Source organism: Hylobates moloch, unplaced genomic scaffold, assembly GCF_009828535.3.
Source record: "Hylobates moloch isolate HMO894 unplaced genomic scaffold, HMol_V3 SCAFFOLD_3, whole genome shotgun sequence".
In the NCBI taxonomy this organism is placed as follows: Eukaryota; Metazoa; Chordata; class Mammalia; order Primates; family Hylobatidae; genus Hylobates; species Hylobates moloch.
Genome location: NW_026652278.1, coordinates 137,325,684 through 137,351,335, shown reverse-complemented (window position 1 = coordinate 137,351,335; position 25,652 = coordinate 137,325,684). Strand labels below are relative to the sequence as shown.

The following is a 25,652-nucleotide window of genomic DNA, read 5'->3' as shown; positions in this document are numbered from 1 at the left end:
TTTGAGGTCCTTAAGTTGAGCATGTTTGTGTTAGTTTTTAATGTTATTAAATAGCAAACTGAAAGCACATAACCTCAGAGTATGTCAGCTGACTATTAGCAGTCAATGGCAAGACTCCAAATTTCTTATTTCCAAAAGTACTTCTGAATTGAATGAATGCTAATTAAATATTAGAGTATCATCATCAATGCTTATTAAAAGTCCACTGTATATCTTGCCATTTACAGACATTTGTGTACAAAGGCAAATCAAGGCAACTATTTCTTACATTGTTTATATGTACTTAATTATGGGTCTAGTTGCAGTTACACAGCTGAACTATGACAAGAACCTATGCAGTAAGCTAAAAGAATATAGCTTTCTGGTAGACATAGGATAAAGAGCACATCCCTGATTCTAGTCTGGATTCCTGTTCCAGTTCTCTCACCAAAAGCTGGAACAAATCACTTAATTGCCATAGGTCTCATTTCCTCATCCATACCATGAGAAGATGCACAAAATGATACTTGAGATCCCTTCCAGTATTAAGTTTCTGTGAGTCTGTGACTGATATTTCTTTTCTATGAAATAACAAGTTTCCCTATTATGTGTGCAAAGGAAATAAGTTCTTGAAAAGAATAGTTATATAAATAATGTTAACATATTACAGGAAAGGAAATATGTCTGTAGCTTCTTCCTAAAGAGGTTAAAAAATACCTTCAGACCCTCCAAACTGTCTTAGGAGAAACACAATCTTAAAAGGATCATGTTTTCCATTTGATTGGAAGTTTCTTAGGAATGTTAAAGAATTACCTACAACTCGGGCTAAAAATCTCATTTAATAACATTTGAGTCATTTTGTCAAGAGGAAATTGATTTGAAATACAAAAGTTTGCATTTCTGGTATTATTTTCACACAAAGCCTATTCTACTTGGTACATAAAGAATCTTATCTTAATAAAACTACTCTACAGTTGGTCTAAAAGGTCAAAGCTCTTAACCCTGTAGATAATGTTACCTAAACAATCTTGAATATTAGCAAGTCAGTAATTGTTGCCTTATTGTGCATACAAATAAATGAAAGCATAGAAAAAAAATCTTTAAACTTATCCCAGATCATATCCCAGAAACTATATTCCAGGCCTCCTAACTTCCAGAATTTCATTGGATTATAGGACATGAAAACACTTTGAAGACCAAAAATTCCTTTACTGGATCCAAGTATTATAAATGTTTGATCTTGGCATGGGTTTGAATTGTTTTATTAATTGTTTAAAAAGAAAATTATTTCTGATTACACTGCTGGTTATAAGACAGTTCTAAAATACTTAACATCTGTAATTGCTCCTATAAACATATATCTCCATGTGGCCCAGTCATAAACTGATACTCATTTCTTACATTTTCTTTATTATTAATAAAAAGTTATATTCTATTTAAAGTAGATCTAGTGAGCCAGCCTTACCTTTCATGAGGCAACACTGTCTGCACTCCATTCTTGCAAACTAAGAGCCACATTGCTGTTTCACAATAACCCATTAAAGTTGAAATAGAAATCCAGAGGAACGACAGAAAATAGAAGACTATCTTTGGAGTGTAGGCATAAATATATTTCTGTCATGCAATTTCCTTCAGAGTTACAGTTCTGTGAGGAAAGGCAGTTTGGGAGTCTTTGCCATTTGACAGATTCTTAAAGATGCTGCTAAAATTATGGACCTAGTAGATTTTTACCCCCAGGCTAAAGAAAAGTGAGGGAGTGTCTGTCATTTTGTGCTATTATTTTCTGATCCACATAAAGAAAGAGAGAAATGGAAGTTCTCAAACAAAGTGATACAATAATATTCTTTAGAGATTTTTGAACTATTTTTGGTTTGGATTTTTTATTCTGAATATGGTATCTGAAAATCATTGCTAGCATATCTAGACTTTGTAATCAAAATTTAGAAAGTTCCCAGGGTTCTAGACAGCAGGTATGAAATTAAAGATATTAAAGCTTCTCTGAAAGATCTCCAGCTTGACCCTCAAGTATCATTCATCTTAATGATATGCCAGATGTTCGCCCTGATACTCTCATGCTCTATTCCTCCTCTTATTCCTCCACGTCAAATGTTTTTAACCACAATCTACATTTAGAAATATATTTTACAATGTGATCTAGAATTGATTTTGCAGCTCACTAATGGGTCATAATCCAAGGTCTAAAAAAGATTGCTTTATAGCTTGCTTAGCGAGAAAGTTTTATCTTCTTCCTCAAATAGTCACCACGTAGGCTTTGGCTTCTGCTGTCTCTTTTTCAGCGGATTTTTTTTTTTTTTTTAGATGGAGTCTTACTCTCACTCAGGCTGGAGTGCAGTGGCCTGATCATAGCTCACTGCAGCCTCCAACTCCTGGGCTCCGACCATCCTCCTGCCTCAGTCTCCTGAGTACTGGGACTACAGGCCTGAGCTACCATGCCTGGCTAATTTTTAAAAATTTTTTTATAGAGACGGGGGCCTCATTATGTTGCCCAGGCTGATCTTAAACTCCTGGCCTCAAGCGATCCTCCCACCTCAGCCTCTCAAAGCACTGGGATTACAGGTATGAGCCACTGCACCAGGCCTTCACTGAACTCTAACCGAAATTTCTGATACCAGGTAGGAAGCAGAGCTAAATTAAGACTTAAAGTGATTCTTAATTTGCATAATGTAAGATAACTTTTATTTAGATTATTATTTTATTCAGCTTATGTAACAGTTTTTATACCTTTTTTGATTTACTCAACACATTTTCAATAGTAATAACAGCAGCAAACATTAATTGGGTATTTAATAGGTAAACATTGTGCTAAGTGCTAGTTACATAAAGTAGTTTACTTTAAAATACTTTTCTGTGGACAGTGTGGTAATTATGCATGTACTTGTTAGACTTCAGTGCCAGGAACAGCCAATTGCTCTAATAGAAAATTCTCACTGTAGTGTTTAGCCACAGCTTTATCAGAAAGGAAATACTCACTCCAGAGGCAGCTACAACAAATACTTTTGTTATATCTCTATCAACCAGAGACCTTACTAATTAGCAGAATGAATTCAGAAATTCATTATTTTGATTGGTGAAATTATTGACTTGTTACTTTGCATGATAAATGTAATAAATGGGTTCTCATTGATATGTGGACTGCATAAAAGTTTGAGAGAGACTTCCCACTTGCTATAAGAATCTGGCAAATCCCATAGTCTGCATATGAAACCATCAGGGATGTGCTGGAGTGATCCCTACCTCATTTTATGTCCAGCTACTGTTGGGAGGATCTGTGGTTTCCTGAACCTGACTGGAAGATCACCAAATTCTGCTCTGGAATGCCATTATGTAGCTTTGAGGGACCCTCTCATGCAAGGTGCTCTGAGAGCACCTAAAAGGTCCAAGCTGAGACTGCCATTTTATAGGGTAGGTTGCATAAAATATTTTTGTGTTGAACTACTAGTATATGTTGAGTTTAAAAAAAAAATAAGAAAAACTTCTATGGGGGCAACAACTTACTTTCATTGAAACCTGCTGGCAAAATTATAGTAGTACAGCTAAGCTTCACCTACCTTAAACTTCCTTTGGCCTTATCTGCTGGAATACCTTATCTCCTGCTTATACCTTATCTGCTGGAAAGAATCCGGAACTTATACATGACCAACTTGGTGTAGGTCATTTCCCATAAGTACTTTGTGGGCACCAGCTCACATGACTTCCACAATCACACTAGATAAGGGAAGTTCCCAAGTGATCCATAACTTGCCCAAGTCACATGATCCCAAGTGGCAGAGCCAGAAACCAAGCCCAGGCCTAGCTATTAGCCACCATGCTAAGCTGTAGTGAGAGTTCTGCAGAAAGAGCCCTGTGCTGTGAAACATCTCAACCCTGTGGTGCACTGGCTATGAAAAGTTCAGACTAGATGATCTCTGGGGCTCTTCTAGCTCTACTATTCAATAATTCTGATTTTGAAGGGCCTAAGTATGTAGCTTTAGAATCTTGAGCCCTTTGGATGGACACCATAGACAGGCCTTTCTCAAAGAGTGATCCTCAAAATTATAGCACATTGTTTCTTAAAAGAAATAAAAATTAAAAAACAAAACAGATTTGTTCAAGCCTACTGATTCTGAATTTTAAGGATAAAACCCTGATGTCTGACACATGTAACATATGTCAAAAGAGGGTATCATGCACATTAAAGTTTGAAAGCCACTCATTATTGACATCTAGAGTCACCTCTCAGGTTTCAGATGTGCTAGCTCATGCACCCAGATTCTTAGGGAAGCTTTGATCTAGCAGAATATTCAGTCAGGTTTTGTGTAGGTGCATTTTGATGACGGTAGGAACCAGTTTCAGTCAACTCTGGGTGGTTGGTTGTTGCTTTTCTTACTTTAGCCTGGCCACAGTATACCCCACTTTTAAATACTTTATATTCCATCATCAGCCAAAAGAATATCCTTACGACATAACTGCTTATGACATAGTACTAAGTATTGTATAATAATAAGCAATCATTTTTTAAAAATGCAGTAGGCCCGGACCCTAATTTCCGGGAATCATCTTCTTCCTCGTTCCATGGTTTCAATATATGATATTGTGGTCCTGTCTAGGAAGGATAAAAACCTCGCTCCAGTTTTTCTAATTTATAGTTGGGGTTACCATATTTTGCCTAACTTCAAATGTCCTTTTGAGTTTCATTTGTATTAATCTGGTTAAACGACAGTATTTGGATGTAAAATTATGCCAGTATTTTATTAATATAAGGTATAATCTAGGCCAGGCACGGTGGCTCATGCCTGTAATCCCAGAACTTTGGGAGGCTGAGGCTGGCAGATCACCTGAGGTGAAGAGACTGAGACCATCCTGGCCAACATGGTGAAACCCTGTCTCTACTAAAAATACAAAAATTAGCCAGGCGTGTTGGCAGGCACCTGTAATCCCAGATACTTGGGAAGCTGAGGCAAGAGAATCGCTTGAACCCGGGAGGCGGAGGTTGCAGTGAGCCAAGATCATGCCACTGCATTCCAGCCTGGGTGACAGAGTGAGACTTCGTCTCAAAAAAAAGGTATAATCTGAACAAAAGAGAACCATCCATTTAGTGCCCAAAATACCTAGCACTCCCTCCAGAAGGGGCTTCCTTTCTTTAAGATCATGTCTTCCTGGCAGGCTGAGGGCAAAACTGAAGCATATTTAAAATAAATTCAGAATGCCATTTGAAAGTTATCCTTACATAAATCCCTTTATGAAAGGGGACCTATGTGATTTTTTTAAAACTCTGACAACACAATTACTGTAGAAAGAATTTTTTTAAAGAAAGAACAGGAGATGGAATCACTGCTTCCCAGAAGTCAGCGCTCTGAAAGGGGCAGTAGACCAAATATGATCATGAGCACTTACCAAGAATACAGGGCTTGTAAACAGATGAGGCCAGTGGGAGTTTGGGCAGCATCAGCGGGAGGGAGTTTCAGTTCCCAGGGCAGTCCACAGCATCACCATCTGCAGTGTTTTAGAAGTGCTGCACACCTCATCCTGAATGATCTTAGTGACAAGCCCCTCCCTGGCCAGTCCTGGTAGACTGCTAAATTTGAGCCCCATAATACTATTTCATAATGCTACTTCTTATAATAATAATCACAACAACAACAACAATAATAATCCTAATAGCTATCATTTTGGGGATGCTCACTCTATGCCAGGTACTATACTAGGTACTTCCCATACACTGTCTCACTTGAAACCTCTAACTACCCTTCGAGATAGTTATTTTAACCTCATTTGAGTCAGATGTGGAAACTGAGGGGGGTTAGGGTAAGATCATCTGCTTACATAGCTGGTGGGTGGCACAGTGAGGATTTAAATTCAGGTCTCTAATTTCAAAGCCCACGTCCTTTCCATCACACCACCCAGCCCTCCAGAAGTACCTATGAGTGGCATGTTAGCTCTCTGCTGCTCGCTCAGCCTGAGTGATGGAGCAGGAACAAGAGGGGCCAAGTGCTTGCATGTGTCAGCTTCATTGTAGCTAAGCTCTACCTGCAGTTGTCACCTACAGCTCAATGGCAAGGAGACATGAAAAATCCCACATATTGTACGGTGGCACCTCACAGTATATTGAATCCTTGTCACTGTGTTTCCTAATGACAGCTCTTAGCATTAGAAGCTTTTAATTCCATAGTTTCATATTAATTTCAAACTAAAAAATACCTTATAATAGAGATAGCTCTAAAGAGATTAATTTTACCCATTAAAAATCAACTCACATGCCCTCAGTGCTCCTGAAAGGGGAATTCCAAAGAAATGAGGGGCACACTTTCTGTTGTTCTGGAGCTTGTCCCTTCTGATGAAGACTTTGCCACATCCAGAAGACCAGAATGGCCTGTTGCCTGGAAATCCCTGTTCATCTGTGCACTCGCTGTCAGTTGCAGAGGGATTTGTTTATTATTATTATTATTAATATTTAGAAAGTCTGCCTCTAGCAGTACTAAAATGTGCATCATAAAACAACACTCATCTACCGCATTTGAAGTGAAGACTCTCACCCAGGAGAGCCCATCCACTTGAAGTTTATATCTCTCAATTTCAACTTGCAAACAGAGATCGATAAAAAACAATTGTCCTTTCAGAGTTGCATCTCTCCAATTATTTATTTGGTCATGTCTCTTCCTAGAAGTTCTCTTAATTGAACCAGACACTATAAACCAGGTTGAGTGTCTTTAATGATAGCCCGCTCCATGCTTCTTTACAGTAAAGAATACATGAGCCTACAGCTGCAAAGCAAGGGTAACAGTTTCCCCTTGTATGTCCCCATTTACAGCCCCATCCAAACAACTCCAGCCAGAAATTAAAGTTAGCTACCCACTTTTTCAAGCTATGGGGTACCCAGTAGGTTTTTGACAAGTTACCCTGGGGGCAGGAGGAGATATAAAATTGGACACAACTCAAAAGATTCCTGGGCCCCAGGAAGCCAGCTGATTTGGAATGTCATCCGTACGGAAGCTGAGCATGTTAATGAAATTATAGCTGTGACACTTCCCAGGGCTGCCTTTGCTACAAGTTTGCTCTATACAGTGCCAATGAAAAGATGCTTTTAAAACATAATGTACATCATCCATTCATTCATTTAGCAAGTGTTTATTTAGTACCTACTGTGTGCCCTGCTCTAGGCTGCAAGGGGACAGCAGTGAACAAAACACCAAAAAAGTTCTTGCCCTCATCTAGCTTCCAAAATTTCTAGTGGGAATAAGCAGACACTTGAATATACAGCACTCAGATGGTGGTAAGAAATGGAGAAAAAGAAAACCAGAAAGGAGAATAAGGAATGCCAGGGTAGAGATGAGAAGGTTTCAGCCTTAAAGGGCACATTGGGTCAAAATACCTGAAGGAAATAGGGAGCAAGCCTGTGGATATTTCGGGGAAGGAGATTCCAATGAGAAGGAACAGTGAAGGCAAAGACCCGAGGCAACAGTGCGCTTGGCCTGTTGGAGGAAGGAGGAGGAAGCTCACCTTGGGAGCAGAATGAGTGAGAGACAGGAGACCCGGAAATGGTAATGGGAGAGGGGCCAGTAATATTGTGTTAGGCCTTATTGGCCATTGTAGGGACTTGCCTCTTTCTCAGAATGAGAGGGGACTCCACTGGGTGTTTTGAATTGACGAGGGACAAGATCTCACTTCTACTTTGAAAGGATCCCAATGGTTGTTCTGTTAAAAGTAGACTGGGGTTTGGTGGGAAGGTGCAGCAGTGAGAAAGGAAGACTCAAGAGAGAGGCTTTTATCCAGACAAGAGTTTAGGGTGGTTTGGTCAAAGGTAATAGGGGTGGAAGAGTTGAGAAGCTTTGGATTTGAGATATATTTTGAACACAGAACTAATAGGAATTGCTGGTGAATTGGATATGTAGGTAAAAGAAAGGAATTCAAGATGTTTGGCCTGAGGGGTGTAAGGATCCATTTACTGGCTTAGGGAAGTCTACAGAGGAGCAGATGTTAGCGGTTGAAAGTCATGTGGGAACAGATCAAGAGTTTGGATTTGCACATGTAAAGTTTGATACGTCTTTTTGACATCCAGTGGAGTCTGGAATCCTGATCCAGGCTGAAGTTTGCAGCCTATGGATGTTATTTTAGACTATCAGATTGGATGAGATCACTAAGGGAATGTGTAGATAGAGAAAAGAGCTCCACAGACTGAGAAACTGAGATTCTTCAGAGGACAGAGAGGATATGGAATTATTTTAATAATGAAATGATATGAAACTCTAAATCAGCCAGACCTATAGACACCCAAACTTGCAAGCCCGTATTCTTCTCCTATCCCACAAGGTTGAAGTGAACATTAAATCAGAAAGTAGATGTGAAGACACTTTGAAGTATTAGAAGAAGAGTCTGGCAGTTATTTGGTACCTCCCATGTGCTAGACACTGTATTAGGCACTTAATTTGCCTTATTAATGCATGTAATCTTTACAATAGCCCTGCACAATAGCTATGATTGCTCTCATTGTCCAAAATAGAAAACCAAGCCTCAGAGAGGTCAAATAACTCACCCTAGTTCACATACATAGCAGAGCTGGTGCACCATGGCTGAATTGCCTACCTCCAGAGTCCTCTGACTCCACCGCAATACCAGACCTGGCTCTTTAACCTGGCTCACATTAGAATCACCTGGGAGCTGTGCCGTACTAGTGATGTCAGGACCCTCCCCAACACCTGTTAACTCAATCCGTCAGGATAGGCCCAGGCAGCATCGTTTTTAGAAGCCACCCAGGTGATTCTAATGTGTGGCTGAAGCTGAGAACCACTGCATTTAGACTCGTTTACTCTGTATGCATTTATGTTCTACTAGGTTCCAAAAAGAATGCGAGATGGGTTATACCTACCCATTGGTTACCAAAACTGACCATTTGTGTACTAATTCTGAACACCAGAATTAGTTGTGCCATAATTAGATATGTTAAATATTCAGAAGAGAAAACAGAGGAGAATAGAAAAACATAATTATTTTCAGAAGTGACTTCCAGGGTTTTTTAAATTTCTTCTGCCTAGAAGTCTTCTAAATGAGGTCCTAACTGCCAAATGTTTATAATTATTGAGAATAAATAAAGGCCAAGAGTAGATTATCAGGACATCATCTAGGTTAGATAAACCACAGAAACCTGAATCGACCTTTTTAAGAGACATAGATCTAAGAACAAATAAGTCTGGTTTTTAATCCCCAAATCAAAACTGCCTTGTTGTTTTATGTCAGAAGAAATCTCTTCTGAGGCTTTTGTTCAACATATACACAGTACCATGAAAAGGAAAATTACCGCTGGAAGGTAATTAAAGGTCATGTTGACAAAACAAAACAAAATGTATATTAAAAATCGTTAATGTGCATTTGGGTCACAGCCTACTCACATTTACTTTTTAACTAATATTTGGAAGCCTTCTGAAAGTTCCAATGTCTAAAGATGAAATTATCAATGCAGCCTTTTAGGGAAAACTACATCTAGGTTGTGGGGCAGTGGCAGAGTCAACGGAAGCTCATGTCACACCATCCAGCTTTGCTTTGCATCAGACTCAATAGGTTCAAGTGTTTTTCTTCATTTATGTAAAAATACATCTAAAAACCTCTGTAAAATTGGACAACAGTTCCAGAGCCAGTCAGAAGAGGCCAGTTCTGTGTTGGTGACTATGTTAAATATATTATTTTGACCTTGCATTATTTTTGTCATATGAAATTATCATTCTATTTTTGATGTTTTCACATCCTGTGAGTATGAACATTAGCCAGATTGTCTCTTTGGAAGACTAAACGACTCTTCATTCACAGCCTAGAAAAGGAAAAAGTAATCTCACTACTTCCTGCTAAGTTTGTCTCCCTAAACATGGTGACCCCTCCTGGAAGACACAGCCAGTATTTGAATGAAGACTTCATGGCTCAGTTCTTTAATTCATTCTTGAATTCCCTGTTTGCTAATTACTCCTACAATGCTGTCAGACAGGTGAGGGTGTACCTGATCTTCTGAGGCAGAAACCTTCAATTGGTAGAGTTAAATCTTTCATTATCAGCATCTGGTGAGTCGTCTCAGGCCATTCATTAAACATCTTTTCCAATCAGAACATACCTGTTTCAAAACAGAAGCAACACCAGCTGCTCATTTTGATCTTTTCTTGCATCTTTATTTACATAAAACTTTCAGCAAAGTGATGGGGTTACAGCCTGGGTAGTTGAAGACTAAAACACAATTTTTAATTTTCCTAATGTCCTAAAAATGGTAATCAACCAACCTTTATTCAAAGCCTGCCAAGTAATAAGCACCTTTATTGAAAGGTGTATCTCTCTTGCTTTCAGACTTTTCTTGTGTAACTTATTTTCCTTACATTTTACCATCCATATTCTATCTTATTAAAAAGCACCCCTTGCACCCCTTTTTTAGGGTTCCTAAGTAACCTGACAAATTCTTTTCAGATATTTCAGGCACATAGTATGCAGAGGAGCACAGACTCTAGAGCCAGTCTGTCTGTATTCACACCCCAGCTATGTCCTGATGCTGTGTGTGGCTTTGAGCAAATTTCTGTTTACCTGCTGCCTCAATTTCCTTCTCTGAAAAATGAGGATAACAATGGTAGTTTCACTCATCATGGATGTGAGGAGTGGATGAGCTGATGCTTGTACACTCTCAGAACAGTGCCTGGCACATAGTAAGCGCTATGTACGTATTGGCTACGATCAATATTCTGCCTTACCAATAATAAATGAAAACCCAAAATATCTGTGAACTCCAGATTAACGGCTTCCAAAGTCCTGTGTAAGGTGTGACTGCTGGAAAACTAGAACATGAATAATGCTGTCTTTTTTCTAAAGGTCTTAGATTACTGGAAAGATCATTCCTTTCTTTTAATAATGGCCTTAGACATCAAGTTTATGACCTGTCTTTGTTAATTTTCCTCCTTTTCCAGGCCTGATTCCTCTTTTTGGATAGAGAAATATTTTTGAATTCTGGTTTTGAAATATGAGGGAAGGCCAAGTCTCTTAGGAAAGTTTTACATAAACATCTACTTAGCATAGCCGAATAGCTCCTGACTACACCAGAAAAGAAGTTTGAGCTTCCAGTCTTTTTAATTGTAGGCAGGAAGGGGTGCAGGAGAGCAATAGGAAGGCTCGACAGGAAAGCAGTTTCCTAGTCGGTAGCAAAGAGAAGGTTTGGGTCCAGCTTGTGCAGCATGTTTGGCTGACACGTCCTCTGTGGATTTCAACATGTTCCTTTCCCTCATATGCCACCCACAGAGATCACCCTAAGACACTTTTCGGCTTCAGAGGTTGGAAACTAAAATTCCATTGGTACATATCTGATAAACTGGCGCAAGATTGTCCTGTTTTTCTGCAAGAGCTCTAGGAAAGGGGGTTTGTCAGACATCCCAGAGGTGCTGCTGTTGGCTTTCTATTTAGCAATTTGGAAATCCTAAATTTAAGTAGATTCGGTGAACCCAACCCTAGGACACTGAGAAAATCATTAAAGAGCTCCAATTTGCATGTATCGTTTAGCCACACCTCATTTTGGATATGATTCTTTGTATAAAAGGATAAAAATGTTCTCTTATGTGTCTCAAAAAGCAACAGTAGAGGTTCTGATGCTTGTGCTCGGGTCCTACCAAAGAATTTGACAGTTTTCAGTTAAAAATGGAATGACACACACAAAAACAGGGAAGCAAGTAAAACATAAATCACTGGCAAGGGTAAGGCAGCACAATCTGCATATTAAAATACCATGGAGAAATTGAGCAAAAGACCAATCACTTAGATGGGTGCAATGAGAGCAGGTCACATGATCTGTGATCTTTTACCCCTTCCTGGGGACCCTGCAGAAAGTTGAGTTGCCAGCCTTTGGAAAGTTCCAGAATGGGTTTGGGGAAAGTCCTAAAATAGCCAGATTATGAACAGAATGGAATTCTGGGGGCTGTGCAGACTAAACCTGCCTTATCCAAAAAGCCACATTGTAGGCTAGTGTAGGGGCAGTACCAGACTGATCTCACAGTCAAGTCATACCCACCACCCTGTAAGGAGATGGCCTTTCTTTTGACACCTTCTAAAAGGGAGAGAAAATTAAAATGACTGAACTGCTCACTGAATTCATTTTATCTAACATCTTTTTTCATACGACAGTGCTGCATTTTTCCACTGCCCTGTGTAATGATCTTGGTAGTGGGTGGAATTGCTGTTTGCCTAACTTTGGCATGGTGCAGTCTGCCTTGTCTCCCTATTAAATGAGTAAGAATGTAAGCTTCCATGAGGGCCAGGAATTTTGGTGTATTCACTGCACCTAGAAGAGCACCTGGCACATAATGGATGAACACTTGCTATATACCAGACATTTTATATTATTTTATTCTTTATTTTTAAAAAATCCAAAAACTGACAAAGTAGGTGCATTTCATTCATGTAAAAACAGGTTAAATAATAACTTGCCCAAGGTCACATAGTTGGTAAATGGTGGACATGAGATCCAAACCCAGGGCTCTCCAGCTTCTGCGCCAAGATTCTTAACTGCTACACTGTTCAGCCTCAGGCACATTATTGGATATGATCAATGATAAATCCCTGCTTGAAACAAAACTATTATTACTAGAAATTAGCTTGCTTTAGGATAGTCCTAACTGAAAGCCTTTTCTAACCAAATTCCAAAGCCTTTGTTTTACCTCATCAAGGCATCATTTCATACTCTAAAAAATGTATAATTGCCCCTTTTTTTAGTTATTTGAGATAAATCAGTGGCTGTGAGTTTGACTTTCTGTGACTATTTTGTCTCTGAAGAGAAAGTCTGTGTGTATGTGTGTGCGTGTGTGCATGTGTGTGTGTGTGTCCATGTGCATGGGCATGTGTGGTGGGTAGGGACCATCTATACCAATGAATTTTAAAGGCAAACATGAGCTTTTCTGAAAGATTCACTAAGGAGGAAGAAATAGAATTCAAATAACAGTGTTAGGACATTTGGATGGTAAACTTATGGATGTTTCTAACTAAGAACAAACTAAACAAAAGTGAGAAATCACCATGACAACTGAAGAGAGAAGCAACTGGATTCCAGATTTGCCAGCAGCTCTCTCCAAAACCCAGTGAAAAGTCAGAGAAAGCATTTAAATGGAAAACAAGTCATGTAAATTCAGGCGAATGAATCTTTGAAAGACAATAAATGATCCAGGTGATTGGAGTATACTATCTCGTGCTAAGTGGGAAAGTAAATGTAATATTAGACTTCAAAAGACACAACGTGTGTTTTTCAATATATTTTCTTGCTTACTCCATACTTCAGTACTCGTTTTGAATTTTGTGTTCCTTGGTCAATCCAGTTTCTTTCCTTCCTGCCATATCAAATCTATTTTTGCCCTGTGAAATATAATCCTCTCCCAGAGCAGCATGCAAATGCATTGTCTTTAAAGTCTAGTGAAGCAACTAGTATTTGTTCTAAATCCTATCTTTTTCAACGTAGAAAACATTACTTTAGCACCTATTCATAAATAACCAATTATGTATTGAGCACCAGCCCTGTGCTTAAATGTTGCAGGAAATTAAAATAAAAATATAGTATTTTGCCTATGTTCAGGAAAAATCAAAACCTACACAAAAGAAAATAATGGCAACATCATCAAAGGCTAAATTATGTGATGCATCTAGAACGAGTGCCTTCATTCTTCATAAAAATGAAGAAATCAATAGGAAAGCCACCTTCATCACGGAGGAAAATATAAAACTGAGCCTTGGTGACCCCAAAGGATTTAGGTATATGGAGAAAAATGCAGGACTCAGCTTTAACAAAGATTAAAAAGTGCCAGCCCTGAGCCGGTGACAGCAATTGGCAAGTGAAAGTTTGGTTTAATGAAGTTAACACAGCTTGGAGATTAAAAGTAAACACACTGGGGTCCAATTCTGCCTCCACTGCATACCAGTGTAGGCCATTAAGCAAGGTACTTAACTGCTCTAAACCTCAGTTTCCTCATCTTTTAATGGGAAAATTGCCACCTACTTCCTAGAGCTGTTGTAAGGCTTAAAGGAGATGATGCAGGCAGAGCACTTAGCATCCAGTAGTGCTTACATAATAGTGGTAGTAGTGATTGTTTTTTACTGAAGTCGAATAAGTAGAGGATTTGATGAATGGACACTGGAAAGTCATTGGAGTTCTTGAACAGGGTATTGGCTTTAATGAATGTGGATTTGGGGAAGATTAATCTGGCTATGATTTGTAGGATTGATGAGGGAAGAGTCCAAAGACAAGGAGTTATGTCAGAAGGCTGTAAGTATAATCTTGGCTTAATTTTATGAGGAGCTGAATTAGGAAAATGGCAGTGAAAACTGAGGGAAAAGGGGCCGGGTGCGGTAGCTCACGCTTGTAATCCCAGCACTTCGGGAGGCCGAGGCGGGCAGATCACGAGGTCAGGAGATCGAGACCACGGTGAAACCCCGTCTCTACTAAAAAATACAAAAAATTAGCCTGGCGTGGTGGCGGGCGCCTGTAGTCCCAGCTACTCAGAGAGGCTGAGGCAGGAGAATGGCGTGAACCCGGGAGGCGGAGCTTGCAGTGAGCCGAGATCGTGCCACTGCACTCCAGCCTGGGCGACAGAGCGAGACTCCGTCTCAAAAAAAAAAAAAAAAAAAAAAAACTGAGGGAAAAGGGACTGGTAAATGAGGAAAAAAATCTACAGAATTTGGTAACTTAATCTAGAGGTGGAAGGACAAATAGAATTTGTCAAAGATGATCCCCAAACTTTGGGTTGTAGAAAGTAGGTAAGCTAGTGACAGTAGGAGTTGCAGGGGCTGTAGGAGTTGTGAGGGGCTGGGACTCACCCCTCTAATTGTGGAAAGCCAAAATGGTCAGGACAAATGCTATGAGAAGGCAGCACCCAAGAAAGTAGGCACCTTGTCTGGGTCATTCCCCTGATATCCCTACCACCTAGACCAGTAATTCACATGTAGCAGAGGCCCAAAAAGTATTTTGTTAATGAATGAATGAATGAATGGTAGGAACATAGTACACCTACACAAGTAAGTAGACTGTGAACAATAATGTAAAGTAGATCATTTTATATTGTGAACAATAGAGCAGCCTTCAGTGAAAGTTAAATAAAAGTCCATATTTAATCTAAGAAGAAAAATGTCTGTTTCTCAAGGAAAAATAAAAAACTGTCCATCCAATAGAAAGTAGTTATTATTGAAGCTTGAACACTGATACAAAGGGAATTTTTTAATTCAGAGAACATAAAATAAACATATTTAAAATAGAAAAAAAAACTTGTTCTTGTACATATTGTTTTATCCTTTCCATCCTGGGTATAGGATAAAAGAAAATCCTTACTTGCTTGTTAGAAGAAGAAAGCTCTTACTTGAAGTTCCTACTTGGCAGATGTCAGTTGAAAGCTCTGCTTATGGAATATGCTGCAGTGTCAAACTCTGTTGGATAATTTTAGACAAATGTGTCATGTGTGACATGGAAATATGGCATGCTGTACATTAGTGATTTCCCAAGTGTTTGGATCAGGTAGTAATGTGCTGAGAAAGTGCTCTTTATCTATCCACACAGTGTACTTGTAGAGCAATGGGGAAATGCTTTTGGTGGAAATTACTTTAGTCAGAAAAAGAATCCATTTACAATATGTGCCTTCTAACATCTTTCAGACAATGCATTGTATTAAAGAGGCATTTTTTGATTAATGTTTTATAAACATTTTTCAGCATGACAGCTTAAAGTCCCTGTAAAATTGTAAATGCGTGCATAGTGTTCACTTCCATAAAGTCAAATGCCATCTCATAAAGTCTAGTTGAATCCTGTCAACCATGGTGACACAATCAGTACCTGGGAGCATTAAAATTAATTTGCTTCATTTATATTACCGCAGTGATAGCAAGATGAAAAGAGTCCTATATTTAAATTTTACTTTAAAAGGAAAACTCTTTCTAGTAAGTTTGTTTGGGTTTTTTAATTATTACTATTTTTTTTTCTAATTAACAAATTTAGTAAAAATGGAGTGATAGTCTGCACAATAACTTTATGACAGAATCTGGAAAAATACAAGTTCATTCATTCAACACACTCCTTTTGACCACCTACCATATGCTCAACAATGAAGAAGAAACCGTTGCTGACCCTAAGAAGCTTACAGCTTGGTAAAGGAAACGCACAAGAAGCAGGCAATGATAATAAGGGTAGCAAAGGTGAGGCTGGAATGCCCTGGCATAGGTAAGCATGGAGTGGAAAGGATCTAAAGGCCACCTTGGGACTCTGAGGATGGCTTCCCAGAGGAGGGAACCTAAGAACTGAGAGCTAAAGGATACAGAGGAGTTGGGTGGGTCATGAATGGGTCATGAGCATTCTAGGCAGAAGGAGCTCAGGTGCAAAGCCTAGGGGCAAGACAGAGAATGGCACATGGCCAAGGATGGGTGGGAGGACCCATCATGGCTGGAGCACCCAGGTCAAAGAGCAGAGAAGTAGTGAGATTTAGAGTGAAAAAGAGCAAAAGCTTGGGGCAAGTCATGAAGTCCTCTTATGCTCTTATGCCACACTTAGGGATCTCTCCTGTGTGATACACTTCTGCGTGATGTGACACGATCAGATTTGCACTTTAGAATGTTTACTCTGGTCACAGAGTAGAAAATGGCTTGGACAGTACAACTCTGAAGGCAGAGAGACTGGTTTGAGACTGTGGAAGAGGTGCTGTTAAACGAAGGTGAGGGGGATGGAGGTGTGAGTGGTCACCCATGTGCCCAGTAAGTTATGGAAATGCAGGGTTAGGTCAAATCATGCTTCCTAGGATTCCTAGCCCTTCTACAGAGTACTTGATCAGTTACATGAGTTCTAATTGCATGAATCAGTGAGCAAGTGAATTAGTAAGCAAGTGAGTGACAAGGACAAAAGAGTGGTGCGTTACATAGTCTTCTGGAATAAGAGATGCAGCTGATTTTCTCTGATTTGATGTGAAGAACAAATGTTGCTGAATTCTTGGCCAGCTGACAGAAATTACAGTGTGGTAAGTGCAGTGGCTTTTAGCAGGTTCTCAACCTCTCTCAACAATTGACATGACCCCCAAGTTTCCAGTTGTTGTCCAGATAGTGCTGCTAACAGCAAAGATGCCTTAGAGAAGAGATATTGAGCTCACCACTTCCAAATGATTGCCACCATGGCATGGAAACTTGAACATGGAAAGTGTTAACTCTCACTCTGCTTATCCCAACTTCTGTTTCTATTCTGACCTTGGAGAAACTTCTGGGAGGTCTTCAAGGAGAATGAGTTCCAAAAGGATGGCTGGACTTGAAAGTGTTTTGCATGCCAGGCCCTCTCCCTTTTCACAGCAGCTGCAGTGCCCATGGCATCTGGAACTGACCTTACCTGATACGGAGAACTGGAAATTCAGGTTGCCTGAGTCACGGTTTAGAGCCTACCACTGAGAAATTTTCCTGACCACTACGTGCTTCAGTTTCCTCATCAATAGAACTTTTTGTTTACTTATTGTAGCTGCAGCATCTGGGACTATCTCTATGGCTTCCCTTCTGAGATCACTTAAGCTTGCTGAAGAATGAATGACACAGAGCCCAGATTCTTAGCTAAGAATGGACAACATAGGTGGTTTAGCCCAGCAGCCTCAGTCCTCAAATCTGGGGTCAGAAAGTCCTGCTCTTGTCATTTTTAGGGACAAAATATCATGATACTTCTATCAGTTGCTCCCTTTAGCCTCACATTTACTCCACTCCCATCCCCCAATGTCTTGGCATCACCTCTTTGGGCCAAGGAATGAATAATGTTTCTTGGAAACGGGAGTTGTGTTCAGATTTTATTTTCTCATTGTAACAGCTTTTCAAAACTGTAGTATCAGATGCTGCTTTTCAACAGTAGATTTTTAAAGCTTTTTTTTTTAAAAGGCCCTTCATTTTTTATATTAGCATAAAGACAGAAACTGCAAAAAATCTAAGCATGTACTTTAGAAGCTCTCAGAGACTGTGTTTGGGAAGAGTTAAGTGTTTTCAGTTTATGGCAATGATATGTGAGGCTGTGAAAAAGAAAGCAACCATGAAATACATTTTTGCATAAAGGTTTGAAATTTATTAGAAGGTAAAAATAATTGAAAAAGCTAAGCCTTCCTTGTTGTGTTCTAATAAAAAGTTATTTATGTGCCATCACTGTACATGGTTAGGAGCTTAGGTCCTTTGCAGAGGCTGTTATCAGAGAAACAAGAAAGCTAGGCTATTAAAGCTATTCAGTTGAAAAAGCTGATACATACATAGCACTTCTGAAGACTGTGGCTGCATTAAAACAATTAGTAATAATAGTTAGACTGCTAGTGTCTGAATTGTGTTAGTTATAGAAGCTCAAAAATTATACTCTATAGGCAGCAGCTTATAAAATATACACACCCAGCCCTTGGTATAATAGAATAGTAGACTCATGAAGTAGTATTCATTTGAGTTCCATTAAGACATTCACTGTGGAATTTAAACATTCAGCCCTGATTTTTGAGACAGGGTCTCGCTCTGTCACCTAGGCTGGAGTGCAGTGATGCGATCTCTGCTCACTGCAACCTCCGCCTCCCGGGTTCAAGCGATTCTTCTGCCTCGGACTCCCGAGTACCTGAGACTACAGGCGTGCGCCACCATGCCCGGCTAATTTTTGTATTCATCTTCTATAGGCCAAGCTGTATGAGCCTTACCTAATGATCGTAAAGCACTTTAAGATCCTTGGCCGAAAGGGAACATACAAATCCTTTAAGGTTCAGTTGACTAAAATGCTCTCCTACTTATAGCGGTGTATACCATACATTATCTTACCATATTTTTTTAATCTCAAAAGCAAGCTTTGGGACTTTGAACTGGTGCCAAGCAAGCCTCCCTAAAGACCAACAGGCTATCTCACTACTAAGCAAGAAGAGATCCATTTTTAGCATCTCCCTCATCAATATTTTTCAGCCTTCTTAAAGCAACTCCATCACACGCAATCTTCTCTCCTCTCCTTGTTAGATAAGCTTCTAATTTGCCATGAGAATTATTGGTACCCTTGAATACTGACCCTTTCCACCTTATCCTAGTTAGTACTTTATGTCGTGAAAGGAAGATGGAAAGTTTTGGTGACCCATTTCAGACTTTCCTATTTCAGTTCTGTGAATAAACATGAGAAAATATGGTAATAACCTATTCCAAAGTTCTGATTTTGATGGAGTATGCCTTTAATTTGATGACAGACGGAATTTGGTTTAGGTTTGCTGTCTTTGTTCAACAGGAATTCCGATGCTGAAGATCGTGTTTGCAGGCCATGAGCATCTCTCTTTAATATCTGTACCCTTGCTCATCTACCACCCAGCTCAGATCCTTCTGGGAAGTGTGTTGGTGCCAACAATCAAGTCTTGGATGGTATCAAGGCAGAAGGTGAGTCTCCAGAAAGATCTTATTTGGATCCAAGTTAGATTAAAGTGCTGTTCCTGAATCTGAACTGTTCATACACTTTTGATTTTGCTTGCATATCTTTGTTTTCAAGTACATATTTTCTTAAATACAATAATAATGGTGCACTGATCCATTCCAATTTGAACAGGAGGGTTGAGGTTAAAGATTTTAAATTGTTATAAAAGACAATTATACTTAACATTTAGTTTTTATAAGCTCTTTTTAATTCATTCATATTGAAGGGCATATTACATGGGGTAAAGGTTCAGTAAATATACTCCAAATAGATACCTGCTCCACTCTGGTGCATACCATCTTTGCCTCAGTCTTTCATCTATGTCTTACTTCACATGCCTTTCCAAATAAGATAGAACCTGGCATTATCCAGGTTGCCTAGTTTATTTTTAATTTTCCAGACATATAATAACCTATTTGTACAGCAAAACTGCATTTGGGCATTAAAAAATAAACTTTAAGTAGCAAAGAAGTCCATGCAATGTTAATTTCACCACACTTAGAATCTTGTACATATTAGATATTTGTGGATTTCATTTCCTAAATTATCAACCAAAATAAGTAAACCAGGTGATTCACAAGAAGTTTAGACGATGCATGTCACGTGGCAGCATTGATAGAACTGACTCCTTCCCAGTGACCTGGACATACCAGGACTTATTTTTGTCTATTCACAAAGTAGTGACTGTTATCAGGAGATGTGTGGGAAGAAGAGGTATCCAATGACAAGTGCCCTGTGTCATGTTCTTAATATCTTGAAAATGGGATGGCCACAGTACCACCTATTGAGCACTGTGTGTGCTGAGCACATCCTATCCTCTACCTGGTTCAGAGGATGGATCTTGGGCCAGCCTGCCTGGGCTCAGAGCTCAGGCTGCTGGCCTTCTCATCCTGTAACCTGGGGCATACTTCTCTGTAGCTCAGTTTCTGCTGACTAATGATAATATCTACACCCTAGGGTTGTGGAGGATTACGTGATGTGTTTGATAAAGCTAGCTGCCGTAATTATTATCATCATTGTTCATCATTATCTACAATGATGTTCACTGCAGGCTTTGCTCTCTCCATTTTATGGGTTAGGAAATGGGCTCAGGGAGTCGAGCAGCTGGCCTGAGACCATAGGGTAGTTCAGCCAGTGCTGGAGTTCGGATCTGAACACTGGGCTATTTGACCCCCAAAATCTTTTCCCAACACCATGATGACACTCCAGATAGAAATGTAACATCACTTTTAGAAGGTTTGCCCTAGGCCCCCAGGATCCTACCTGAGAAGTTCAGCCCATCCAACATGTTTACTAATTCAGTTATTTAACAAAATGTTAACATAAAAAAGATTCCTCTTCTATGCTGGGTACCACTCCAGGCTCTGAGCCTCCTAGTCAGAGTTGGTTGTGGAACAGTTTAGTAACTTTTTCTTTCTTTTACTATTTATCCCCTTTGAAATTTTCTATTTCTATTTATGCTTATGTTTATCAATATGTATGTAATTGTCAGTCAGAATTTGTACATATAAATTTTGACAAAGAATGAAGAAAATTATTTGAAAATCCTAATACTCATCAATATTATACAGCCATAGTGAACAGCAAATTAATCAGAGTGAATTTTTCTTCCAAACATTTAAAAGCTCTAGAATTTGTTCTGTAGAATAACAGAAGCATTTCCAAAAGGGAGACTAAATTGTACAATGTTGTTCATTTTTCCTTTGTGTAGAAACTACTCCAAACCAGGGGGCCACTGGCTAACTTGAATAATCCAGAAGGCTTGGAATATCTATCCATCAAATTTGGGCATTAAAATAAATACCAAGAGTCCATCCTCCAGGTATCCATGAGTGCCTCCTCTGCTTTGCACACAGTACTGATTGAGACCCAAGGCTACCATCTAGTGCACAGGGGAACCATATGAGTAGCCAGGCCAGGTGCGGGAGGGGGAGATGACAAAGTCTGCTGGCCAGAGAGGTGGGCAGAGAAATCTGTTTGTATCCAGAGGTTTGGATTATTGGTTATATGATGCCATCTGGGTGGGCCTCTTCTTCCTTCTAGTAGCATAAATTATCTGGTGTTAATTGATGCTTTCACTTTGCTCATGGATACTGTCCAACTCTGAACATGTTTTCCTTCCTTGTAGGGAGTGAAGCTGATGAGGCCGACAGTATAACAAAGGAGGTGGACTTTCTGTAGCGATGTATATATGTACAGGATTGTACATACTAGCAATTCTGAAGACTTGTACTTGTGAATGTTGCCTCAATGCATATTTTATTTTTTTACATAAAAATATGATATACCTGTTTAAGTGCCTTAAAATGTATTTGACAAAAAGCATTATTTCCAAAATATGCTTTGTTGATTACTGCCAGGGGTGGTAAAATATTTGGGGGTTAATTTTGTTTTCCTAATGCAGGAATCAGTCATGGTAAGTGACAAAAAGCAAACATGCTTTCCCTGCAGCACCTTTGTGCAATACAACCCTATAATAGTTACTGTAATGTTTGAAATGAGGTCACACCATCAGGAAAATGCCCTTCTGATGACAGTGAAAATTTCCAAAGTCTTATTCATGCATACTTTGATTTACTGTGTGATTCTTTTTTTCTACGACTGTGACATGCCTCTTCCTTATCAACTCAGCGGGGGTCATAGATCGAATAGATGCTGAAAAGCGTAAGATATATGCATTCCTTGACATCATTTTTAAAGACACTCCTTCAAATAGTTTCCACACAGAAATTCCTCACTCCCATTATGAGAGATTGTTATTATATGTCTTAAATTTATTATAAGCTGCTTCAAAGAAAGGGCCTGAATGTTTGAATTATGAGTGAAATCATGTGAAATTTTGAGTTAAACTCTGTGATTTGATTTTCAGGGTCTTTAAAATATATCTTAATATCTTCTTCCTCTTTATTCAATAATTTCTTTCTTACACTTACACACTCATAACAGCCAAATATGAGGCACAAAAATGTTACAATCAGTTTGAAAGCAGCATCAATTAATGGTAGATTCTATTCACATTCCACAACCCAGACCAAATTTTTTCCTATTACACAGATGTGCTGAGCACTTTCCAGATTGCCCCTGTTGGCCAAAAGCAGCCTGTTACATCCTGGAATTAAGCACACTTAAGGTATTTGAGATAATTTATTAATGAAAATTTCCTTGGCAGATTTGACAAATGTTGGCAATATTTTTTTAAAAGTTAAATCATATTGCTTTCATGAATAAATGAAAATATAAAGGTCATGGATGCAAACAAATGTTACATGTACACATTCTGTCTCTCCAGATGAAAAGAACATGCAAAACCATTTAATAACCAAAATATCAAGTAAAATTAGTTCCCAATTGGGCAGCAGCTTTCAAATAAGTATCCAATATTTGCTTCTGCTATAGCTGCAAGAACTGTAACTGGACCCAAGTAGAGAATGAAGCCACGTATAGAACTACGGGAACACTTTTCTGTGTTTCCTCCATGCCGTCCTGTCACATCCTCTTATATGTCCTCTCTTGATTTGATAGACAATATTGGCATCCTGGGTCTCACTGAGGCCGTGCTATGTCCTCAGCAGCTGTTTTTGTTGTTTTGTTGTTATGCCCACAACAAAAAATCATTCCTTAGAAACCTACCAAGTTTATCTACTGTGTAAATTTATATTATTGTTACTACCAGGTCTCATCTTTTGTCAATGTCATTGAATAAATTTCATGAGAGTTATTCTCAGTGTGAATTTTAAGGCTAATGCCAGATCCTGCAAAAATCTATGCCAACCAGGCTGTAGTTTACACTGTTATAAAGAATTTTACTTGTGTCTAAAACTACAGTAATTTTGCTTAGGTAATTGTGCTTACCTATGGAGCACAGGAAGGCTCTTATGTTTTGTTCCTATAAGTTTCTTTGAATTTTGGAGTAAATGGACGTGTCTGTCTGTCATCTATCTGCCCTATCATAAAAATCTTTCTCCCTAACATTAGAATACTGATCCCCACCCCCAACTTATCTACCTCTATCGTCTAACACCTATAGTAGGTGTGATCATGGGATAAAATTCAACTGAAAATGCTATGATAACATTTTATCTTTTGCTTTAAAAAATGTGTTTTGTTTTCAAATAATCTTTACATAGTGAACTTTGGTGGCTTTAGTGATATGTTTATGCCTGTTGCTTTTTTTTACACAAATTCCTTGGCATATTTTTTCATAAAGAACAAAAAATAAAACCAAAATTTATTTTTAATTCATGCTTATTGGGATTTAATTATTCAGAGCTTAAAATATTTTGTTACTTTTATACACTGTAACGCTATCTGTTTTATGCATTTGTTTTGTCTAAACGTATTTATGAAAGAAATACATTCGATTATATTTATGTTTACTCATTTTTCCACCTGGATTTTTTTTAATGGTTGTTACGAAATTAGATTTTTTAATGGGTAATAATGTTGGTATTTTCATGTTTTTTCTTGGTATTAAAATTTTTGTGGGTTTTAAAAAATTCTTCCCTATTCTGTTAAAAATTAACACACCTCTAGCTAATGTTCAGTGTCTGTGCTAAATACCAAATTTTTTCAAAAGGATTGGTTAAGTAATAAGATGGATTATTTATGATGACTGGAAGATGAAAATAATTATATGATTAAACAAAGAATGTTTCAGAAATCACAAGAGAAACTGTGGCTTGTTTTAACCTGACTTCAGATGGCCTTGTGATGCCTTCCAAGTGTCTTTAGATTTCTCTTGATTCATTTCAGCACCGTTATATCATTTGTCATTATATAGATGTAAACTTCATAGTCTTCCCGGCTATTTCTATGAATACCTCCACCACACTATGATGTTAAAATCTAGAGGTAGCCGTTGCCTTTTTATGAGAGATATTTTCTCTGCATCAGGGTTCAGGACCAAAAGGAAAACATATGCAGCAGAAGGGACAAAATGTAGATGATCTGAATTTCAGTTTTGAGAAGTAGGAATGATAAACCTTAGAATGCTATTCCCAACCCCAGTGTTTCTTTGATGAGCAAGCTACCTTGTATAGAATTTCATACCTTGGTGTTCTTGTCTTTGCTGTCTTCTTGGCATAGAAATCCTCTTCCCCTGAAAGCCTGACAAAAATGTCACCTCCTCCATGAAGCCTTCCCAAGCCAGTGCCAGACTTGCCTCCTTTGACATGTCCTTACAACATGTCCCTCAAGTCTTCTGAAACCTCTGCATAGTTTAATCATTAGTTTATATTGCTGTCTCCTCCAGTGCGGTAAACATTTCTGTTTTTCTACTGTGCCTCGCACAATGCCTGGCTCAAAGTAGTAGCCAAAAAATGTGTATTGACTTTTCAAATTGTGATCTTAAGGTACATGAACCTTCACAATTACAAGCACTCTTCTCTATATTGGGTCATTATTAATTTATAAGTAAAACTGACTCTTTTACTACAATTCCTATTGTGAATAAACTGTGAAGCACTGCCTTATGCTCCTCATAGGAATATATTACTTCATAGCTGTGTAAATATTAACTCTCCAAGGCAAGACTGCAGGTATGATATGCAAGCAACTTTCATCTTGCATGCCTTGACAGAACAATAGACCCTCAGTAATTTAAGCTAAATCAAGTTAGATCGATCTGAATTTATGAAAGCTTTATATACATAAAAAATAAAAGATTTCCTTATAGAAATTCTGATGTACTTACTTTAAAAACTAGATAAAAATTATCATTGGTTTGTATACAGACAATATATGAAAGGTCTTATAAGATTTTCTTTAACAAATCTTAGTTGCACTATAGGACAGTTTTTCTCAAATGTGAGTAAAATGCAAAACCCATTTAAAGGGAAAAAAAATTTGTAGACTCTGGAGAACTTCTCTTCAAACCTGATTATGAGAAACTCTGTATTAAACATTGAACGCTGTCACTCTAACAGGGTGCAGTGTGATTGTCAACACAAGTGCAAACAAAGGCACTGAAATCACAGGGCCACGCTGGATCATAGGGTCCTCATCCAAATGACCTGAAATGGGCTCTCCCAGATCTCCACCCACTTCTGAACTCTTCAGCATCTCAAACTCCGTGGCTGTTCTCTTCTGTGCACTTCATCCACCCAGACATGGAATTCAGCTCCAGTTACTTGATCACTACAGAAGTCTCAACACACTGCATGTCTGGGGATGTACAAACTTTTTTTTTTTTTTTTTTTTTTTTTTGAGATGGGGTCTTTCTCTTTTCGCCCAGGCTGGAGTGCAGAGGCATGATCTCAGCTCACTGCAA

The 25,652-nt window shown here is 38.7% G+C and overlaps 1 protein-coding gene across 3 annotated transcripts in view; it reads left to right on the top strand.

The window, feature by feature from the left end:
* SLC10A7 (solute carrier family 10 member 7) overlaps positions 1-24,091 on the top strand; it is a 255,687-nt gene extending 231,596 nt beyond the window's left edge. Inside the window, exons 11-13 of one of the 3 annotated variants that reach the window (XM_032147962.2) lie at positions 19,205-19,350; positions 21,096-21,206; positions 21,513-24,091. In XM_032147962.2, the coding sequence (XP_032003853.1) occupies positions 19,205-19,350; positions 21,096-21,179 (230 nt within the window). In that variant the 3' untranslated portion in view covers positions 21,180-21,206; positions 21,513-24,091. The remainder of the gene's footprint in view (positions 1-19,204; positions 19,351-21,095; positions 21,207-21,512) is intronic. The other 2 variants (XM_058436796.1, XM_032147967.2) reach the window with 2 other exon arrangements.
* The last annotated feature ends 1,561 nt before the right edge of the window (positions 24,092-25,652 follow it).